The sequence below is a fragment of the Podarcis erhardii genome (genome assembly GCF_964252035.2).
Source record: "Podarcis erhardii genome assembly, chromosome: 16".
NCBI lineage: Eukaryota > Metazoa > Chordata > Lepidosauria > Squamata > Lacertidae > Podarcis > Podarcis erhardii.
Window position 1 is genome coordinate 31,224,157 of NC_138514.1, and position 18,750 is coordinate 31,242,906.

The 18,750-nt window shown below is 45.9% G+C and overlaps 1 protein-coding gene across 1 annotated transcript in view; it reads right to left on the reverse strand.

Annotated features, from left to right (window-relative positions):
• Positions 1 to 4,456: 4,456 nt before the first annotated feature.
• The window catches only part of KSR1 (kinase suppressor of ras 1), a 107,216-nt gene continuing 92,922 nt past the window's right edge, over positions 4,457 to 18,750 (reverse strand). The window contains 9 exon segments of the mRNA XM_081843679.1: positions 4,457 to 5,225; positions 8,676 to 8,809; positions 9,769 to 9,904; positions 10,255 to 10,386; positions 11,246 to 11,379; positions 12,302 to 12,398; positions 13,360 to 13,745; positions 17,266 to 17,314; positions 17,894 to 17,948. Coding sequence (XP_081699805.1) covers positions 5,147 to 5,225; positions 8,676 to 8,809; positions 9,769 to 9,904; positions 10,255 to 10,386; positions 11,246 to 11,379; positions 12,302 to 12,398; positions 13,360 to 13,745; positions 17,266 to 17,314; positions 17,894 to 17,948 — 1,202 coding nt within the window. The 3' untranslated portion in view covers positions 4,457 to 5,146.

Below are 18,750 nucleotides of genomic sequence, written 5' to 3' on the forward strand. Positions count from 1 at the left end.
CAGCTCAATGGGTTTATTTAGAATCTGTTTATGAGCCTCATAAAAGTTGTGGTAAGTGGTTTATTTGAATAGGCATTAATTGCACCAGGGAGAGAGGGGGGGTTGAAGTGTGCAAAGTTGAATACGTATAACATGCACTTCTTTTCTTTGTACTGTAAGTGCCCATTGTGTCCTTGAGAAGCAGCACTCTTCTGTTATTGACTCTCTGCTTGATACGGTTTGCCAGCAGTTTGGAGTTTTTCTTTTAAAGCAGCAAAACTTTAAATGCCGGTTTTCCTTGCACAAGGCTTGACGAGTCACTGCAGGGTGTTCTTTTTACAGCTCACAAGAGTTTCCAGTGAACCACTGGAATGGCTCTGAAAATGATGGAAGAGTGTTTTCCCTATCCTGCTGGCTCTCTAAGCCATGGGTAGGCAAACTAAGGCCCGGGGGCTGGATCCGGCCCAGCTGCCTTCTCAATCCGGCCCGCGGACAGTCCGGGAATCAGCGTGTTTTTACATGAATAGAATGTGTCCTTTTATTTAAAATGCATCTCTGGGTTATTTGTGGGGCATAGGAGTTCATTTTTTCTTTCTTTTTCAAAATATAGTCCGGCCCCCCACAAGGTCTGAGGGATAGTGGACCGGCCCGCTGCTGAAAAAGTTTGCTGACCCCTGCTCTAAGCAATCAGGAACCCAAGAAAGCTCAGTGGACAGGGAAGAGGAGTCCAACAACATTGGAGGGGGCATAAAAAATGGGCTGCTTGACAGTGAAACAGGTCACCTTGGAAAGTAGTGAGACCTCCTTACAGGATTTTAAGCAGAGCCCAAGTAGCCACCAAAAAGAGATGCTGCAGTAGCAGATTTGAGGTTGTACAAGATGACCCTCGAGGACATTTCTTTTTTACTTTCAAAACAAGAATAGATAACAGGCGGACAATATTTTTTTAAAAAAACAACAACACACACATACACAACCACACAACTTCAGGTGTTTCATCCAGAGCAAAGTTTTATTCACTTAAAAGAACTCTAAAATATCCAGAATTTCATTAGCATAGAATGTACTTATTTTCTTTCTCTCTCTCTCTTTTTAAACAGTTGCACAGACTAAACTCAGAGCTCTCTGTTAATACTAACCATTTCTTTTAAAATTAAATTAATAGCCATTCTGGAAGACCAAACTCAAGTTGATAGAAAATATATTTATATATTTATATATATATTTATAATATATTTACTGTACAAAGTTTACAATACATTTGAAAAGGGGGAGAGAAAAAACCCCAAACACACATCCATTTTCACCAATATTACAGACTTCATTTTACAAACACCGTCAAAGTTGCGGTTGAGGAGGGGGGACCCTTAATGTGCAGCTGCGGTTCACCAAAAAGAAAAAGAAAAAAAGATACGGCCTCACAAGTGCTAATTCACTCGCTTACAATCACCACAAAAAGGAAAACCCACAAATAATTAGGAACGAACTGGGGCAGAAATTCCTTCCTCCCACCCCCGTCCAATGCTCCTGCGGCAATGATGTACAATGCAATTCATTCTGTTTCCTCTTAAAAGTAAGTCTCATCAAATTCAACTGGGCTTACTCTAGGTAAGTGGGTAAATTACAGCCACAGCTGAGAGGACTCCATTCATTCCCTGCCACCACCCTGCCTTCCGCCTGGGTTTAGTGGAGTGACTCTGGATTTACAGCAATGTAAACAGTGTCGGGTCACTGCCTCTCACTCTCCCTGCTTCGCTCCCCAAGGATTTCGGCCTGGCTCCAACGTATCCTTGAACACTGACAATGCAACGTGCTTGTCTGAATGGAGGACAGAAAGGGGTGTGTCAGCATGCTGAAATTAGCCTACTGTGCAATCATTGGTTCGCCCACGTTTGCCTCTGGCCCCGCCCACTGCTGGCATGTGGCCCTCAGAAAGTTGAAAAGGAGGAAGTGTGGCCCTCAGTCTGAAAACGATCACACGTTTTAAAGCTTAAATAGCTGCAGGGGAAAGGATTAGGCCAGATTTATGGAGAACAGAGCTACGAATGACTATAAAGACAGTCTCTCTTTCTCTCTTGAGGGATGGCTGATCTTTGGTCAATCAGATGTTGCTGAACTCCAGGCTGAAATCATCTCAACTGGCCAAGTTGGCTGGAGCAAATAGGAGCTGAGGTCCAGCGACACCTGCAAGGCCACAAGTTAGTCACCCCTTGTTAGGCAAGTACATTCCCAGATGCTGGGAATAAAGAGAGATATTCCCATCATGCTCTTGGGCACTCAGGGCGATGTTTGATGCATGCTGAATTGCTACCTCTTCCTTTGCAGTTTTATTAATTTCAGGTGTGCCAAAGTGAGAATGATCCTAACTGAGAATGCAATGCTGGGAGGGGGTTTACAGTTCCCCAGAGCAACAGGAATTAAAATAATTTAGTAAGAATCCTTAGGGTAAGACCTCCTGTTGGTGGCAAGTGTTGGAACCCCAGGCAAGTTGAAACCAACTCTTTTTCCCTGCAAGCATGAGTGAATCTCATTGTATTATAATCCAAGGACCTGGATCCTTGTACTGATAAAGCAGCCAAAATTGGGCCCGTCAGTTGCACTGTGGATATTATGTGGCTTACATGAAACAACTTGCACTTTCCACCAGAACTGCAGCTTTCAGTGTTTGACCTGCGCCTGGGCCACATGTCTGTACCACGTCCGTCTGTTGTGGTGGTTGAATGCGCATGCACACCACACACACAAAAATCCCTGCTCATAAAAAAACTGAACACGGCAAGGTTAGAACTCTTTCCCCCTGAAATGCTCACTTTCTATGTGCAGAGAATGTGTACAGAGCAACATTAAAGGATGTGAGGGATGGGAACTGTAGCTGCGTGAGGGGAAAATGGGTCTCCTATCAACTCTCAGCACCCTAAACCAACTACAGTTCCCAGGATTCTTTGGGGGAAGCCACAACTGCGTAAATGTATTGGGCAGGTGTGGCCTTTTCACTGCATCGCAGTAACCAGAAACACCTCTTCTCTCTCCGCCCCCCTCAAAAAAGGGTACTTCTCTAAAGTACTTTCAGTGTGAAGGTACCGCATTTAAGCTCCCTTCCAATAAGATGTTTTGCCTTCAGTCTGTCTTCTTTAAAAAGGCAAAAACTGTTCTATCCCACAGAAGTAGGCTTCCGTCTCCAACACTTAGGAGTGCGGTCAACGGTTCAGGATGAACCCCAAACAAGTTATCACCACACAGAAAAAGCCTCAAATGAGCTTTCCCCCCTTCTTCACAGTCTTCTAAGAAAATAGCAGGACTGGTGGACCACCAAGACAAACAACTGCCTTGTGACATTTCTTTACCCTGCCACAAAGGACCTATTGGACAGTGCTTGTGCCACCAACCCCGAAGACTAACCCACTACCATACCTTGGCCTACATATTTTGGAAATTGCTCTTAATAATAATAAAGGCTGAGCACTTATTGGAGCCATTAGTGAGGATTCTTCTTGGGTAGACCCTGCTTGTTTGGAAGAGGGCAACAGCAGCATTAATAAATTACCACTTTTAAGTCCTCAAAAACTTTTGAGATTTCCCTCAGCAGACAGACATAACACGGTCCCGCTCCCCAAACAGTCTCCAGCAACCCTCTTTATCATTCCTCACCTGGGATCCTTTGGAAGGAGTGGAATGAGGAACTGTGTCTCCTTTACACCAGGCGTACACAGGCCCTCCAGGTTTTGCTGGGCTACAACTCCCATCACTCCTGTCCGTTGGGCTTACTGGGGGTGATGGGGGCTGTAGTTCAGAAACATCTGGAGTGCTAAGGGCTCCCCACATCCAGCTTACACAAAGCATCAGAGGATCACTGGAACAAGTGCCCTCTTTCCACCCCCCACAAAAAATCTTACCATAACCCCCTTGTACACACCAGAAACCCAAAAACACATGGAGTTCCACAGAATGACCAGCTCTGCCTCAAAGGGTTAGAAATAGTGGTTATTGGGGAGACACAAGTAGCTGTTCAGAAAGTGACAACTCCCTCCAGAAAAAAAGTCATATTCAGTTCCCTTCTAGTGTCTCCAGCTCTTTAGATACCCCTACATACCTCCAAAAAAACCCCAAACCTTCCCCAAAAACCATGAGGTAGGAAGCTTGCTGTAAAAAATGATCACCTACTACCCTCTATGCCAGGGGAGCAGAGGGGGGGAGACGACTCTTGTCCAGCAGGCCAGATTCAAAAGCACCCACCCCTTCATGGGGCAGTTTTGATAGGTCCACCCACCTGCCAATCACCCGATGCCATTATATTTCTGGAGAATCCACGCCTACTGGAAAGCAAACAGGGTTCGACGCTGCATTTAAACAGCGTTGAATGCAATAAACATTTCACACTTGAAGATCTCCCCAGAAATATATAGACTCTATTCCACTTTGCTTCAGCAGCCTCTAAGCTTATTTTTTAAAAGAAAAACCATGGGATTGTCTACACAAATTTAAACCACTTCCAAATTCTGCCTCTGCTATCATTCTCAAATCAGGCTAGGAAAGTGTATTTCTCAAAAGGGAATATGGGATTTCCTTCCGCACACCTTCACAAAAGCAACGGTTCCTAGCATTCTCTGGGAGCAAGCTGAGGCGGCTGAACCAGTTCCAAACCAGTTCACACTTTGCATGTATACATGCCCCAAGGGGGTGTGTGCAAATTCCATTTTGAACAGATCGAACATTTCCACAGGGCAAAACAGAAAACCTTCGCTGCTTCACAGATGAAACCAAGATTCATAGTCAGGTTGTTTTTAACAGTGCCAGTTGGACATTTAGGGAGAGGGGAAATGGGTTGTTGTTTTTTAAGATTAAAAAACCTTTTATCACATTTATTATTAACCATGAAAAATATAATTCACACAAGGGGAAGACAACAACAGTCCATCAGAATGTAAACATTTTTAAAGGAAAGAAGATGCTGACTCAAGATGTCAGAAGCAAAAGTAACGAAAGTCAAAATGAAATCTCGCTGGGGGCCTGGGAGGGGAGCGCATCTCCCCATGGCCCTTCAATTATTTGGGAAACTTTGCAGAGGACTCCGATGATCCACTTCCAGGTGTGTGAGTGACACAGATATATATATATATATTTTTCCAGGGGGGTGGAAATGAAGAGATAACCATGAACACACAACAAGCTATATCTTTTGATTACTGGATTCCAAATCTCCCAAGGCAAATCGCTCGAACCGGATGGCAACTTTGCTACTGTTAATGCTGAAGAGGAAGGTGGAGGGTAAAGGGAGGGTGGGAAAAAAGGGAAATTAAGCAGTTTCACTTTGAGACCTTGTACAAAAACAACATGTGCTGCTGATGAGCTAATTGGTTCCGTATACTAACACAAGAGAGCAAAACACCGCAGTGGTCTGGGAGGAAAACAGCAGAAACTGTACAACTTAGGAAACGTCTTGGGGAGAAGATTTTTTTTGGGGGGGGGGCACCTCACCTATGACATTCTGCTGATATGGAAATATTTCTCATTGGAGAGGGGCGTGACCTATTTTACAGACAGATACGCAGCGTCACTTGCAAAGCGTTTCTCTTGCTGCGCCATGTTGATCAGGAGCACCAAGTTTCTGACCCAGTCTGTGAGCAGGAAAAGTAACATACTTTGGGGCCGGGTCAAGACACATTGCCGCCGAATTTGGCCTCCATGAATTGCTCCCCCTCCACATTAGTTTACTTGGACACAAACCCGAAGGAAGCTCTCCTGCCCTCCAGATGTTGCTGCCCTCTCGTCTCCCATCACTGCAGCTAGCTCAGGATAAGGGGGGCGGGGTTGTAGTTCAGCAACATCTTAGGGTCTGCTAGTTCCCTACCCAGGTCCAATGAAAATCTATAAAGCACTGAAGATTGGACAAGATCGCCCACCCTACTTGTCCCTTTCGGACCACCCCCCCTGAGGAGGAAAGCAGAAAGTTCACTGGCTCTGCTACTACAAAGCTGGGGGCATACTCTCCTGTCTAGAAAAGGACTAGCAGGGGGATTTCCTCTGCCAAATCATGGAATTGTAGAGTTGGAAGGGACCCAAGAGTCATCTAGTCCAACAATGCAGGAATCTCAGCTAAAGCATCCATGACAGATGGTCATGCAACCTCTGCTTGAAAACCTCCAATGAAGGAGCGTCCACAGCCTCCTGAGGCAGGAAGTCAACTGAACCAGGCTCACCTCCAAATCCAAGGAGAGCAGTTCAGCCATGGCCTCCTGAGAAGGAGAACTCACTCAAAAGGGGTTTGGGCAGGGGGGCTGGAGAGCAAGGATGTATAAATTTCAAAAGGAGGCTGAGATTCAGTTTGCCTATTGTTTCCCAAAGTGCGAATTAGGTAGCTTTGCTCGCAAGTGAAAACGGAATCAAATTTCTAGTGGATAGCACTGGCTTTCTTGCCCTTGAGCTCATCCCTGGGGAGGAAAAATGTCATGGGTGAGGTGCCCCTCTGAATTTTGCTCTTAAGTCAGATTTCCCACTGCTACACCTTGAAGGGACAAGCGAGAAGCAGAAACACAAGCAAAAGCATGCCCCACAATGCTGGCCCCTGTTGAACACTGCCTCAAACACACAAATGGGATTAGGATTTTTTTTTTAACGAACTAGGAGCTACTGCACTGACATTAATTTAGTCAGTTAAGTTGGTCATAGTTAAAAACTGCCCGCAGAAGATTAACCAGGCAGCGGGCTGTTGTTTTTATTTAAGTCCTTATTTATTTTTAATTATTTTTTAATACAAAGAACTTGTTAAAAACTGCCTTCTCTCAGAAAAGCCAGAAAGGCGAGAGGCAGATCAAAATGATAAATAAACAGGAAGAAAAACAGAAGAAAAACAGTTGCAGGCTTCAAGACGGCTAGCTTTGCTCCTGTGTGAATTTACACAGATTTAACCGATTAAACAATTAACGGATTGAAAACGCTCTTGTTCTTAACCCATCTCTCGTGGGGAGGGAGGGGGAAATATGCACATCAAGAATTATCCCAACTGAAGCTGTAACTTAACAGACTTGAGAGCAGTTTTCCAATCTGCTGCTGCTGTCCAGCCCCAAAAATGCACAGATGGATTTATTAATTTCCTTAAAGCCCCTCTCACCCCACCAAAAAGGAGAAGCACGCAACACTGCTTGGTTGGTTTGGGTGTTTGCTTACAAACTTGCTTGAGATGCTGGTTGGTAAAAGTTCAGAGAAATAACCGCTGGGGGCAAGTCTATAGAGGAAGGAGCAGAATGCTGGGACAGGAAGAGGCGAAGTGACAAGTGCTGCAGCCGCTGAAAACGCTTCGGAAGAAGGGTTAATCTGGACCAGGTGTTAGTAGAACGCCACAGTTCTTGCAGACAGGAATGGTTATTTCGAGTTACAGCAGCCCGCACCAAGAAGAGGCGGGGGAAAGGAATTCGTAGAAGCAGCAGGGGCATCCGAGGATTAAAAACTGGCAGCATGTGTGGTTTTTTGTGTGTGCTTGCGTGCGCACATTTAGAGCAGTTGTCCAAGTTGCTGAGTGGGTTAGGAGACAAGGAAGCATGCAAGGCAGAACCCAACTATTGCATCAGTAGCTACATCCTACAAGGAAGGAGGTGAAAGGCAAAGGGAGAAAGACAAGAGAAGGAGCGTTAGTTCACCGTTAAAAACTCAGCCGTAGAGAAGAGCTAGCTTTGAAGGGCTCTGCGGTACAGGATCTGCTTTGCACCCGGGTAGGGCTGGGAATGTCCCCTGCATGAGACCCTCAAGAACTGCAGCCAGTCCGTGCAGGAAACCCTGAGCAAGATGGACTCAGGCTCTGACTCAGTATAAGCCGGCTTCCTGTGATCCCAGCACACAGCAGAATGATGCTTGTATCTTTAAGCAGAGATTGGAACAGCGCGCTTACTCTAGGAGCCTTAATTCTTTCCCCCCATTTCTCTGTAGATAGTCTGGTTGGGGGTAGGGGAGGTGTAGCTGTTTGAAAGCAAGACCTTTGTGCCTAGGTGTGTGCTGAATTACCACACGCGTATATGCCCCTCTGAACCCACAAGTGAATTCAGGAGGGGCAGCTGGTAACCTAACAAGGAGTCTTTCTCGCAGAGGTAGCGAGAAGTTAGGACCCAGGGGATCTCAGACATTCTCCTTAGCAGTGGGCAGGACTCTGACCATGTACACACCATAGATTTAAAGCAAGTAACTTCCCCCAAAGAATCCTGGGAGCTGTCGTTTGCCCCTCACAGAACTATGATTCCCAGCACCCTTAACAAACTACAGTTCCCAGAATTATTTGTGGGAAGTTGTGCACTTTAAATTTATGTCATATGCCAAGGGTGATCAGCTCAAACACAGTAAACCATGGCTTGCAGAGGGAGACAAAATGGCACCCTCTAAAAAAGTTGGACTACATTTCCCATCAGCCCCAGCCAGCAGGGGCAAAGGCTAGGTGCGATGGGAATAGGAGTTCAACAATTTTTGGATGCCGCCTTGTTAGCTCTCCCTGCAAACCATGGTTTACCATGTACAAGCTTACTCACAACTTTGTGACGCACTGGTGGGCACACTAAAGATACATGGGCCTGCAGTGTTAGTGTGTTAAATGCAAATATGCATGAACCTACAGAAGCTTTCACCCCGTTGCAAATACTGGGTCCCCAACCAGCATAATCAACTGTGATTTCCGGAAGCAGCTTAGAGGCAAGCGGACACAGGGCAATACGTACTCGGCTGATTTCCAGAAATGTCCTGGATGAGAGAGCCTCCGGTTGAGTTTTGGCAGTTTTTCAAGCATTTCCATCAAGAGAGTGAAGCTGGGACGCTCACCAACGTCGAAAGACCAACACGCAGAGAGAATTTCCTAAAAAGACGGCATTGCATTTTTAACAGGCAGCTGTGTTACTGACTTCAGCTTGAAAGGGGCTATGACAAGGGTAGGCATGTTTTTGAAAAGCAGCTCAGGGAGAAACATGACCAGACTGGGGAGCACTCTAAAGGCAGCTTTCATGGGTTGTTATAACAAGGGAGGTGCAAGGAGTTTTAAGCTTCAATCCTGGCTCCAGAGTTAGAGGCAATTGAGTTTCCCTTCAATGAGCTACGATTTCCCAGAGTGGTTTAACAATCCAGCCACCTTCCCAGGGAACTCTGGGAACTGTGACTGGAATGGGAGTCTCCTAGCAACTCTCAGCGCACTTAACTACAGCTCCCAGGATCCTTTGGGGTTGCTTTCATGGGTTGTTGTGATAGGGGAGGACATTTTAGCTACCATCTCGGCTTCTGGAGCAACCAATTTGTGGGTGCCTGGGCTGTTCCCAGCTACTTTGGGCTTGGTCCTGCACAGGGATGCAGTCAGAAGACAGGTGTGTAACAGGTGTGGGAAACCTATAGGCCTCCAGTTGTTTGGGAAGGACCATAGCTTAGTGATAGATCACCCAGGTTTAATACTGCCAGAGAGCCAATGAATTATAGCCAGGGTAGATAATATCAGCTCAGATGGGCCAATAGTCTGACTCGGTATAAGGCAGTTTCTTGTGTTGTTGAACTACAACTCCCATCATCCCACACCACCGGACCAAGACATTTTGGGGACTGAAGCAAAGGACAAGACGGTGCTTCTCCCATAATGAAGGCTAGACAGCATCCTCCAGCACATGGCGGGCTAGCTAAGGAGGCACAAGGCAGGCCTGTCCTCTGAACACAGCACCGCTATCCCCCTTTCCAACATCTGAGATCCTGTCACTCTGCCTAACGCTTGGGCCGGCCCCGGGTGGTTGATGTACTAAGCACAGCTGCCAATGGAAGAATCCCCTGTCCACTTACTCCAACTTCTTTCCCCAAGCTGCTTGTGGAGAGGACCTGCTTCATGCCTTCGCCACTCCCAATCTGCCAGATCAACGCCTCGGCTGGCTGGCTCTTAAAGGGCCACTCTCTGGCTTGGAGCTCATACCACACGGTCCTGAGAGGCAAAGAGAGGTTTTGAAAAGTTAAAACAGGAAACCCATCAATGTACATCTCTGCCCTTCCTCCAAGGATTACGTCCCCAAGATCTTACGGTATTCTCACTTAAACTGAAAAGTTGCTAAGAACTTAAAATTGAGAGCCAAAAGTCTATCACTGGCCCAACGACAGACACGTCACCAAGAACATCCTGCCCTGCGGAACTCCCTGCCAGTTGACGTTCAGTGGGAACCATCCCTCCCTTCTTTCGGGTGTGTCTTTGGAAAACTGGACTGTTTAGGCAGGCCTTTGCAATACGACATTTCTCCTTTTTAACCAGTCGGCGTTTACTGATGTTCTCACACTTACCCAAAAGCATAGACGTCAGCTGCCTTGGAAAAAGGCAGCTTATCCTCATCCTTTCCCGGAGCCATCTCGCGCACGATCTCTGGAGCCAGGTAGCACAGCCAGTCGTGGGGCAGTTTCAGCTCATTCTCGCGCCTGGTGTCAGAAAGGGGGGGCGTTACTGGACTTGGGGATGTACCCAGCAAAGTTCTGCTCAGAGCATTTCATTTCATTCATTAAACTTATTAGTCACTTGTCACCCAAAGGTTTCCAAGTTCCTTACAACAAAATGAAAAAAGGTATGCAATACACAATACTATAGGGAAAGGGGGTGTGCGTCATATAATACATGAATATTTTATATAACATCCATGCAGTGGGGGGATAGGGACATGCCAGTAGCATACAACATTTACAATACTCAAAACAATAAGCAAAGCAATACTATAACCCCCCAATTAGCAAATGAGCAAAACCTCAACCTCCCTCTAGTCCAAAAATCATCAACATCAAACCAGCATTCCCACCCCCTATTTAACCTTTCCACCCCACCCAGAAATCTGGGGTCAAGGCCAATGTTACAAATCAGTAGTGGGTGGGTCGTCCAGAGATGACCCTGGCATCTCTCCTCTCCCTTCAGGGGGACGCAGCAGCAAAGCAAAGCAGGAAGATGGCAACCAAAGCTTTACCTGCTTTTGCTTTACCTGGCTACTGCTCCTGTCTTGCCGCTGGTGTGGTGCAGACCCATTAAAACGAGCGAACCCATGTCGGTTCGCTTTGGCAGGTCTACCCTGAGCGGGGCTAGCATTGGAGCCAAGCCAGTACTCCACAAGGCCAACACAACTTGGGAACTCAAAGGAGGGGATAACTCAGTGGAACAAGATAAATAAATAAGATGAAATGTGGGGGTGGCTGGGGCTTTTATATGCGCCATAACTCAGTGGTAGAAGCTCCAACGTTCAATTCCTGGTTCACATAGAAGCGAATGGAGAAAGAGGCAGCAAAAAAAACTTACCTTCCCTCCTGAACCACACCAGAAATCCCGAACAGACCAAAGTCTGTGATCACAACTTTTCCGTTTTCATAGAAAACGTTCTTCGACTTGAGATCTTTATGCACAATCCCTTTTGCGTGGAGATACCCCATGCCCTGGAAAACATCAGTGTGTTAGCCTTTTTGCAGGCAGATCTGCATTCCTTGGCGTGCTACCTGGTCAAGCCCCTGCTGTGTCCACTCCTAGACCCCTCCTGCTTTATATAACATTTCCTTCTCTTTCTGCTCATCTTGCATGCACCTGTCACCCATACTGTAGAAGGGGACAGCGTGGGCTCCTATGGTATGGTGGAATAGCACAGCCTTGAAATGAATCTCCCCAAGTTACTAGCCCACAGCAAATATCACTAGCTTTGTTGCCCTACGCAGTTTATATCAGCCATTTGTGGGCAAAAGAAAGCCAGTTACAGTCATGCCTCGGGTTACAGCCACTTTAGGTTGCGTTTTTTTGGGTTGTGGACTGCTGAAACCCGGAAGTACCGGAAAGGGTTACTTCCGGGTTTCGGCAGTCGCGCATGCGCAGAAGCACCGAATCGCAACCCGTGTGTGCGCAGATGCGGGTTGCGAATGCTGCGGGTTGCGAACATGCATCCCGCACAGACCACGTTCGCAACCTGAGTCACCACTGTATTTAAAGATGTCCTTGCCTGAGCCCCTGAAAGAGAAACCTAACCTCTAAGTACCACTGCCAAAATCAGTATTGACAGTCAGTGTTTTAGATCCAGGATGGGCAACTGGTGGCCTTCAGGTGTTGCTGAACTACAACTCCCATTATCCACTACCATTGACCATGCTGGCTGGGGAGGATGGGAGAACATCTGGAGACACACAGATGTTCTCCATCCCTGTTCAAATGTTTACTAGAGAAACAGAAGAGGCGGGGCAGAAAGGCAGAGCAGTGGCTCCATCCACCATTGGCTCCAGCCCCCAATTCATGTTTTCCACAGGGAAAAAATGGTTTCCTATCCCAGGTAGCCTTACAGATTACCTTAATAATCTTATGCAAAATGCTTCTTACCTTAATGATCTCCTGGGCGATCTGCCTGGTCTTGTTAATATCCAAAGATATCTTGGGATCCCTTACAAACGAATGAAGCGTTCTTCCTTTGCAGAAGCTAAGGCAGATGTGGGTAGACAATTGAGTTAAGAAGAAAAAATCAGAACTGTCTTGTGATGAGTAAATGATATAAGGATTGGTTATGCCCACTTCATACTATCTCATCACAAACAGGCACATACCCAGGCTGAAAAAAGCTACAGATCCACAGGTAGGCAGGTAAGAAGACAGAGTTCAAGGGTATAAATGATGCAGCATGATTAACTGTCAGAACTAAGCATGGTTGTCTTCAAACCAGGGCTTGCAACTGAGGTTAGGGGCTGGTTTGCAACCTTGGTCAAAAGCATAACTGCCAATCAGGATCTCCAGATTTTGTTTTTCGAACAAACGATGCACTGATTCGTATTTTAAAATTGTTATTCCACCTAATAGCAAGCTCACAGAGCAGCTCATAATAAAAAGAGGCGACCAAATATCAAAACTACACTAAATTATATCTTTTTTAAAAAACAACAACACACATTGAAACAAGTAACTCAAAGGAGCATGCAATATAATCAACAGAGCACCAGTACACAACACCAGCACAAACTGAAAACTTGTTTTTTTAAAAAATGTAAAAGATGATCCCATGAAAATTCTGTAAGATTCTCATCAAAGGTAAAGCAATGCTCCCCTCAGAAATGCAATAGCAGTTCTGATATCCGCCTATGCAATTTCATTAGGCTCATCACACGCACCCTTGGGTTTTAGAGGATTATTCACCTCTTCTTCTGATTCATTAAATTTGTGGATTGTTCGGTAATGGTAGCTTACAAAGTTATTGCTTATTGCTCAATATTATTCTTTTAGGGTAAACTTTAGATGGGACACCTTGGAATGTAAAAGGTGAGGCCAGCAGCCACACCTTCGATATGCAGTTCGGAACTGTTGAACTAACAAAGCCCTAGCAGATCTAACTTCTTTTTAAGTGCCAAAATAATAACAACAATAATAATTTTAAAAATCAAGATGCTTACCTAGTAATGATTGCTAGGTGAGGGGGGTTCATGCAGGCCCCCATGAAAAGCACCACATTCTCATGTCTGGTTTGTCTGTAGTTCATCACCTCCTTCTTGAACAGTTTCAGGTGGTCCTGATTGTTCCCATCGATTTCCAGCAACCGGATGGCCACCTCCCCGTGCCATTTCCCCCGGTAGACCTTGCCCCACCGCCCTTGGCCAATGGGGTCGCCCAGCTTGATCTGCTCAAAGGGGATGTCCCATTCCTGCAGGTAGACGCTGGTCTGGCTGACATTCCGGGACATCACCCCTCGCCGCCAGCGGTCTCGCCGCTTCGGCAGGTCGTCAACCTCATCTTCATCATCCTCGGCTTCCGATTTGTTCTGTTCTTGGTCTTCCACGTGCTTGGGGAAGAAATGGGAGTATCAGATACTGAGTCCTGGCCTGCCACATCCTCCCTCCCTAGGGCCTTGTGGTGGCAACCCTTTGGATTGTCCCACTTCAACATGGCTAAATCTCCAGTACCCTTGGACACACGCACCCCCCCTAACACCTTGCATTAAGAACATAAGAAGACCCTTGCAGGATCAGGCCAATGCCTCATCTGGTCCAGCATCCTGTTCTCACAGTGGCCAAGCAGATGTCTGTGGGAAGCCTGCAAGCCAGACCTGATCAACTCTTCCCTCCTGTGGTTTCCAGAAACTAGAATTCAGAAGCAAGTGGAAGAAGAGTATAACCATGTTGGTTAGCGGCCACGAATAGTCTTATCCTCCAAAAAATTGTGTAATCCTCTTTTAAAGGATTCACGTTGATGACTACCGCTGCCTTTTGTGGAAGCAAATTCAATAGTTTAATAGTGGAAGATAAGGCCCTTCTTTTGTCTGTCCCAAATCTTCCAATGTTTATCTCGAATGCAGTTCTAGCATTGTGAGAGAAGAAGAAGAAGAGGAGTTTGGATTTGATATCCCGCTTTATCACTACCCGAAGGAGTCTCAAAGCGGCTAACATTCTCCTTTCCCTTCCTCCCCCACAACAAACACTCTGTGAGGTGAGTGGGGCTGAGAGACTTCAGAGAAGTGTGACTGGCCCAAGGTCACCCAGCATCAGCTGCATGTGGAGGAGCGGAGACGCAAACCCGGTTCCCTAGATTACGAGTCTACCGCTCTTAACCACTACACGACACTGAGAGGGTGGGGGAGAACTTTTCTCTGTTCGCGCTCTCCTTGCCTTGAATCAAATTTTTTTTCATCAGACCTTTTATTGGCATCACATACAAACATCCAAAACAAATCAACGCAGAATCACCACTTCCCCAGTGGCACAAAACTTTTGCTAAAAGAAAGGAGGCAGAGCAGTCTATCGTCACATCTCTAGGTCTCCAGGGAGATCAGACGTCTGCAGTGTATTTCGATGACAAAAAACCAAATAGAGATATTTAGCCACTAACTTGGTGAGCCCCTGATCATTCCCCAGTAATAGAAAATGTATGACCTCATTTTATATGCTATCATGTCACCTCTTACTCACTTTGTCTCTTAACTAAAAAGTCCCAGTTCCTACCACCTTTCCTCAGCAGTGAGTTTCTCCATCCCCTTATATAATTAAATAATTTCATAAGTTGCGAGTCTTTGTTTCCCATTTTGACCCTTTTACATGATTTTGTTTGTATTGTGGTATTTTATGCATTGTGACTTGCAGCTATTTTTATTTCTCACAGTTTAGTAATTACTTATTGCAATGGTTAAGGGTGAATTTCTGTTTAATTATTTGCTGATGTTTTGGGAGTTCATTTTATTGTGTACTATTATATTCTAATAGATTACTGAATATTACTTTATTTGATATACCGTACTTTTCGGACCATAACACGCAGTTTTCCCTCCCTAAAAGATAAAGGGAAATGTGTGTGCGTGTTATGGAGCGAATGCAGGCGGGAGGAGCCGCTCTTGCTGCCTTTTCGGCAGCCTCTCCTCTCCTCCTCCGTCGCTGGGAGGGAAGCCGGCACAGCTGAGCACAGCCTGTCTGCCTGCTTGCTGGCTTGTCTACTCTATGGCTTTTCGGCAGCCTCTCCTCTCCTCCTCCGTCGCTGGGAGGGAAGCCGGCACAGCTGAGCACAGCCTGTCTGCCTGCTTGCTGGCTTGTCTACTCTATGGCTTTTCGGCAGCCTCTCCTCTCCTCCTCCGTCGCTGGGAGGGAAGCCGGCACAGCTGAGCACAGCCTGTCTGCCTGCTTGCTGGCTTGTCTACTCTATGGCTTTTCGGCAGCCTCTCCTCTCCTCCTCCGTCGCTGGGAGGGAAGCCGGCACAGCTGAGCACAGCCTGTCTGCCTGCTTGCTGGCTTGTCTACTCTATGGCTTTTCGGCAGCCTCTCCTCTCCTCCTCCGTCGCTGGGAGGGAAGCCGGCAACAGCTGAGCGCATTCAGATTCTCAGTGTCTGCCTGCTCTATGGTTCTCCCTTACACACATGTAAGCGGCTCTGCTTTCTTTACAATGAGCTGGAAGGAGGGACAAAGAGGGCATCCCCTTCCGTCCATCCCCCAGCACCTCACCGGTAAATTCAAACAAAGCGGCTTACAAGGCTCGTGTCCCTGTGTCTCCTCCTCCTCTTTTTGCTCCCGTTCGAGGCAAGGCAGCTGCACAAATGTGAGTTCCCCCTCTCTCTTCCTTCCCTCCCTCCCTTCCTCTTCCAACTTAAAACAATATTGGGGGGCAGCCAGGTAAGCCCCACCTCACATACCACAATGGGGGGTGGGGGATGACTCCCTCAAATATTTAATGGGGTGAAAACATAATGGCACTTGGTGAAGGAGGAAATCGTTGCACAGTCATTCAAAAAATGTGGCATTAGCAATGGTTTGGATGCAAAAGAAGATGAGATTTTATATGAAGATGGCGAAGAAAGTGATGCCAGTGATTGTGAGCAGCTGAACTTCATAGATTCTGACTCTAGCACTGATGAGTTCTTGGGGTTCACAGAAGACTAGAAGAGTACTCGAACCTAAAATTCTCTCTTCATTTGTTAATGACAGTGATGATGGTTCTTAATGCCACTGTTGACTGCTGTTCACTTTACATGGTTGTAATATGATTCTGATATACCGGTTGTTTATTAAATAGTTTAGTACAACATTTGATTCAGAATATTTTTTTTCCTGTTTTCCTCCTCTAAAAACTATGTGCGTGTTATGGTCAGGTGCGTGTTATAGAGCGAAAAATACGGTAAGCCGTTCCATTTTAAAGTTATGTTTTGTTTTTGTATTCATTATATGGTGTGCGTTCTTTGTTGTTTATGTTGTTGCTGCAAACAACGCCTTGTGTATAGTAATATAGAAAGGCGGTATACAAATTAAAAGTGAAATGAAAATGATAATTTTGAATCTTTTCTGAACCTTTTCCAACTCCACAATATCCTTTTTCATGTGAAGCAAGCAGAACTGTAAACAGTATTTCAAATGTGGTTGCACCACAGATTTGTATAGAGGCATTGGGATGGATGGACCAGGCACTCGCATAAGTCTCTGCCTTCTTTTTCCTGATTCCACTGCCTTGCTGAGTTGCACCTTGCCTGAACACTCTGTGCTAATCAATCTTGAACTGTGGCCTGACCTAGCCTCTGGGTCGTGTTTTGGGCCAAGACTGACTGTGCTTGACCTTGGCTTGTAGAGACAAGACTGCACCTTGAACCCGAACTTCTTGGATAAGTGTTTCGGGGAAAGGCTTTTACCTCCTGAGACTGAAGCTCCAGAGGGGCACCCCCTGGAGAACAACAGAAACATTCCAGTGTAGCCAACAGAATAGGCTGCTCTGTGTGCGCTCGGTTTCAGGGTGAGTGTGGGTGCCTATCAGTTCACAAAGGCTGGCGACCCCAGCTATACGAATTAATAATTTCACTCCTCAAAAAACCCCTCAACAAATGGAAAGTTACCTCCACGTCACGTTCTTCAACCCCGTCCGTCTCTAGATGCTCATCAGCACTATTTGACAGAGAAAAAGGGAAACGAGAGAGTTGAGTTGAGTTGACAATGCAAGATGGCACAAATGATTGAGTTATGATGGCCCAATGACTGAGGTTCAGGTAGAGATGGGAGACTATGTCACTGTTGATTCTTTCATTTTTCCTGCCTTAGGTTCAGTTCACCACATCGATTTGCAATTTATTTTTTTGTAAGTCTTCCCCCAAAATTGCCAGCATTTTAGTGTAAATTTATCCTGCTGTACATATTTTTATATATGCAATTTTGTCTAATAGTCACATGATTATGTCAGCATGCCTGACACTGGCATTAAATGATTTAAAAAAAAACAACAACCCAGTGAGGGCTGACCATGCTCCGTAACCATGGAATACTGAACGCCGACCGGAAAAGAAAAATGGAAAACTGGGCAGGGGAACAGAATGGAGTATCTATGAGAAGGGCACATCTAGTTGGCTGGAACAGGAGCACGCCTGTTGGGCAGTGAGAATACACCATAATGTTTATTAGTTGATTCCTTTTGTCTAAATAGAATTGTTAGAAGGAGAAAGAGAGAGAAACAAAGACTAACCGACTTACTCAGTGCTTTCAGTAGTTTCCGAAGTTTGTGTTACTTGGGGGGTGTTGGGAATTTCTACAGAAAAGAGCAATATATGAAAAAAGAAATTGATGTTTGCAGTTCAAGGTTATTGTTGTTTTGCTTTTAACAGCTGCAGTAACATTCACCCAATAAGTACCTAGCCACATAGAACTAAAGACGCAATATACACAATTCAGAAGAATCACAGTCTGTAGCAATCCTGGACTGTACGACTTCAGACTGATTGGGAATCAAATCTACTACATAACCTTCTAGAAATCTAGGTTAAAATCTCTCTTGCTGATATGTGTGCTTTCTACATGCAGTGCAGGGAAAACATTTTAATAAATGATTCCCTCCTCGCCCCTCAACTATGGACTGAAGTGGTACATTCCCATGAGGTCTGTTACACATTTATGTGACCCTAGTCATCACACAGTGGCAATACTATGCAGTGCTGGAAAGCAGATTGCACCATTTTACAGTAACTGAGCTCCTACAAGACTAGACCAGCACTCCAAGCTTAGTGAATCATATGAGAAAAACAATTTTGCTGGTAACAGGAAACCACTACCTTAGCCTAGTATCTTATCCATGGGCAGGCAAACTAAGGCCCGGGGGCCAGATCTGGCCCAATCGCCTTCTAAATCCGGCTCGCGGACGGTCTGGGAATCAGTGTGTTTTTACATGAGTAGAATGTGCCCTTTTATTTAAAATGCATCTCTGGGTTATTTGTGGGGGCATAGGAATTCGTTCACCCCCCCCCAAATATAGTCCGGCCCCCCACAAGATCTGAGGCACAGTGGACCGGCCCCCTGCTGAAAAAGTTTGCTGACCCCTGATTTATCTAACAGTG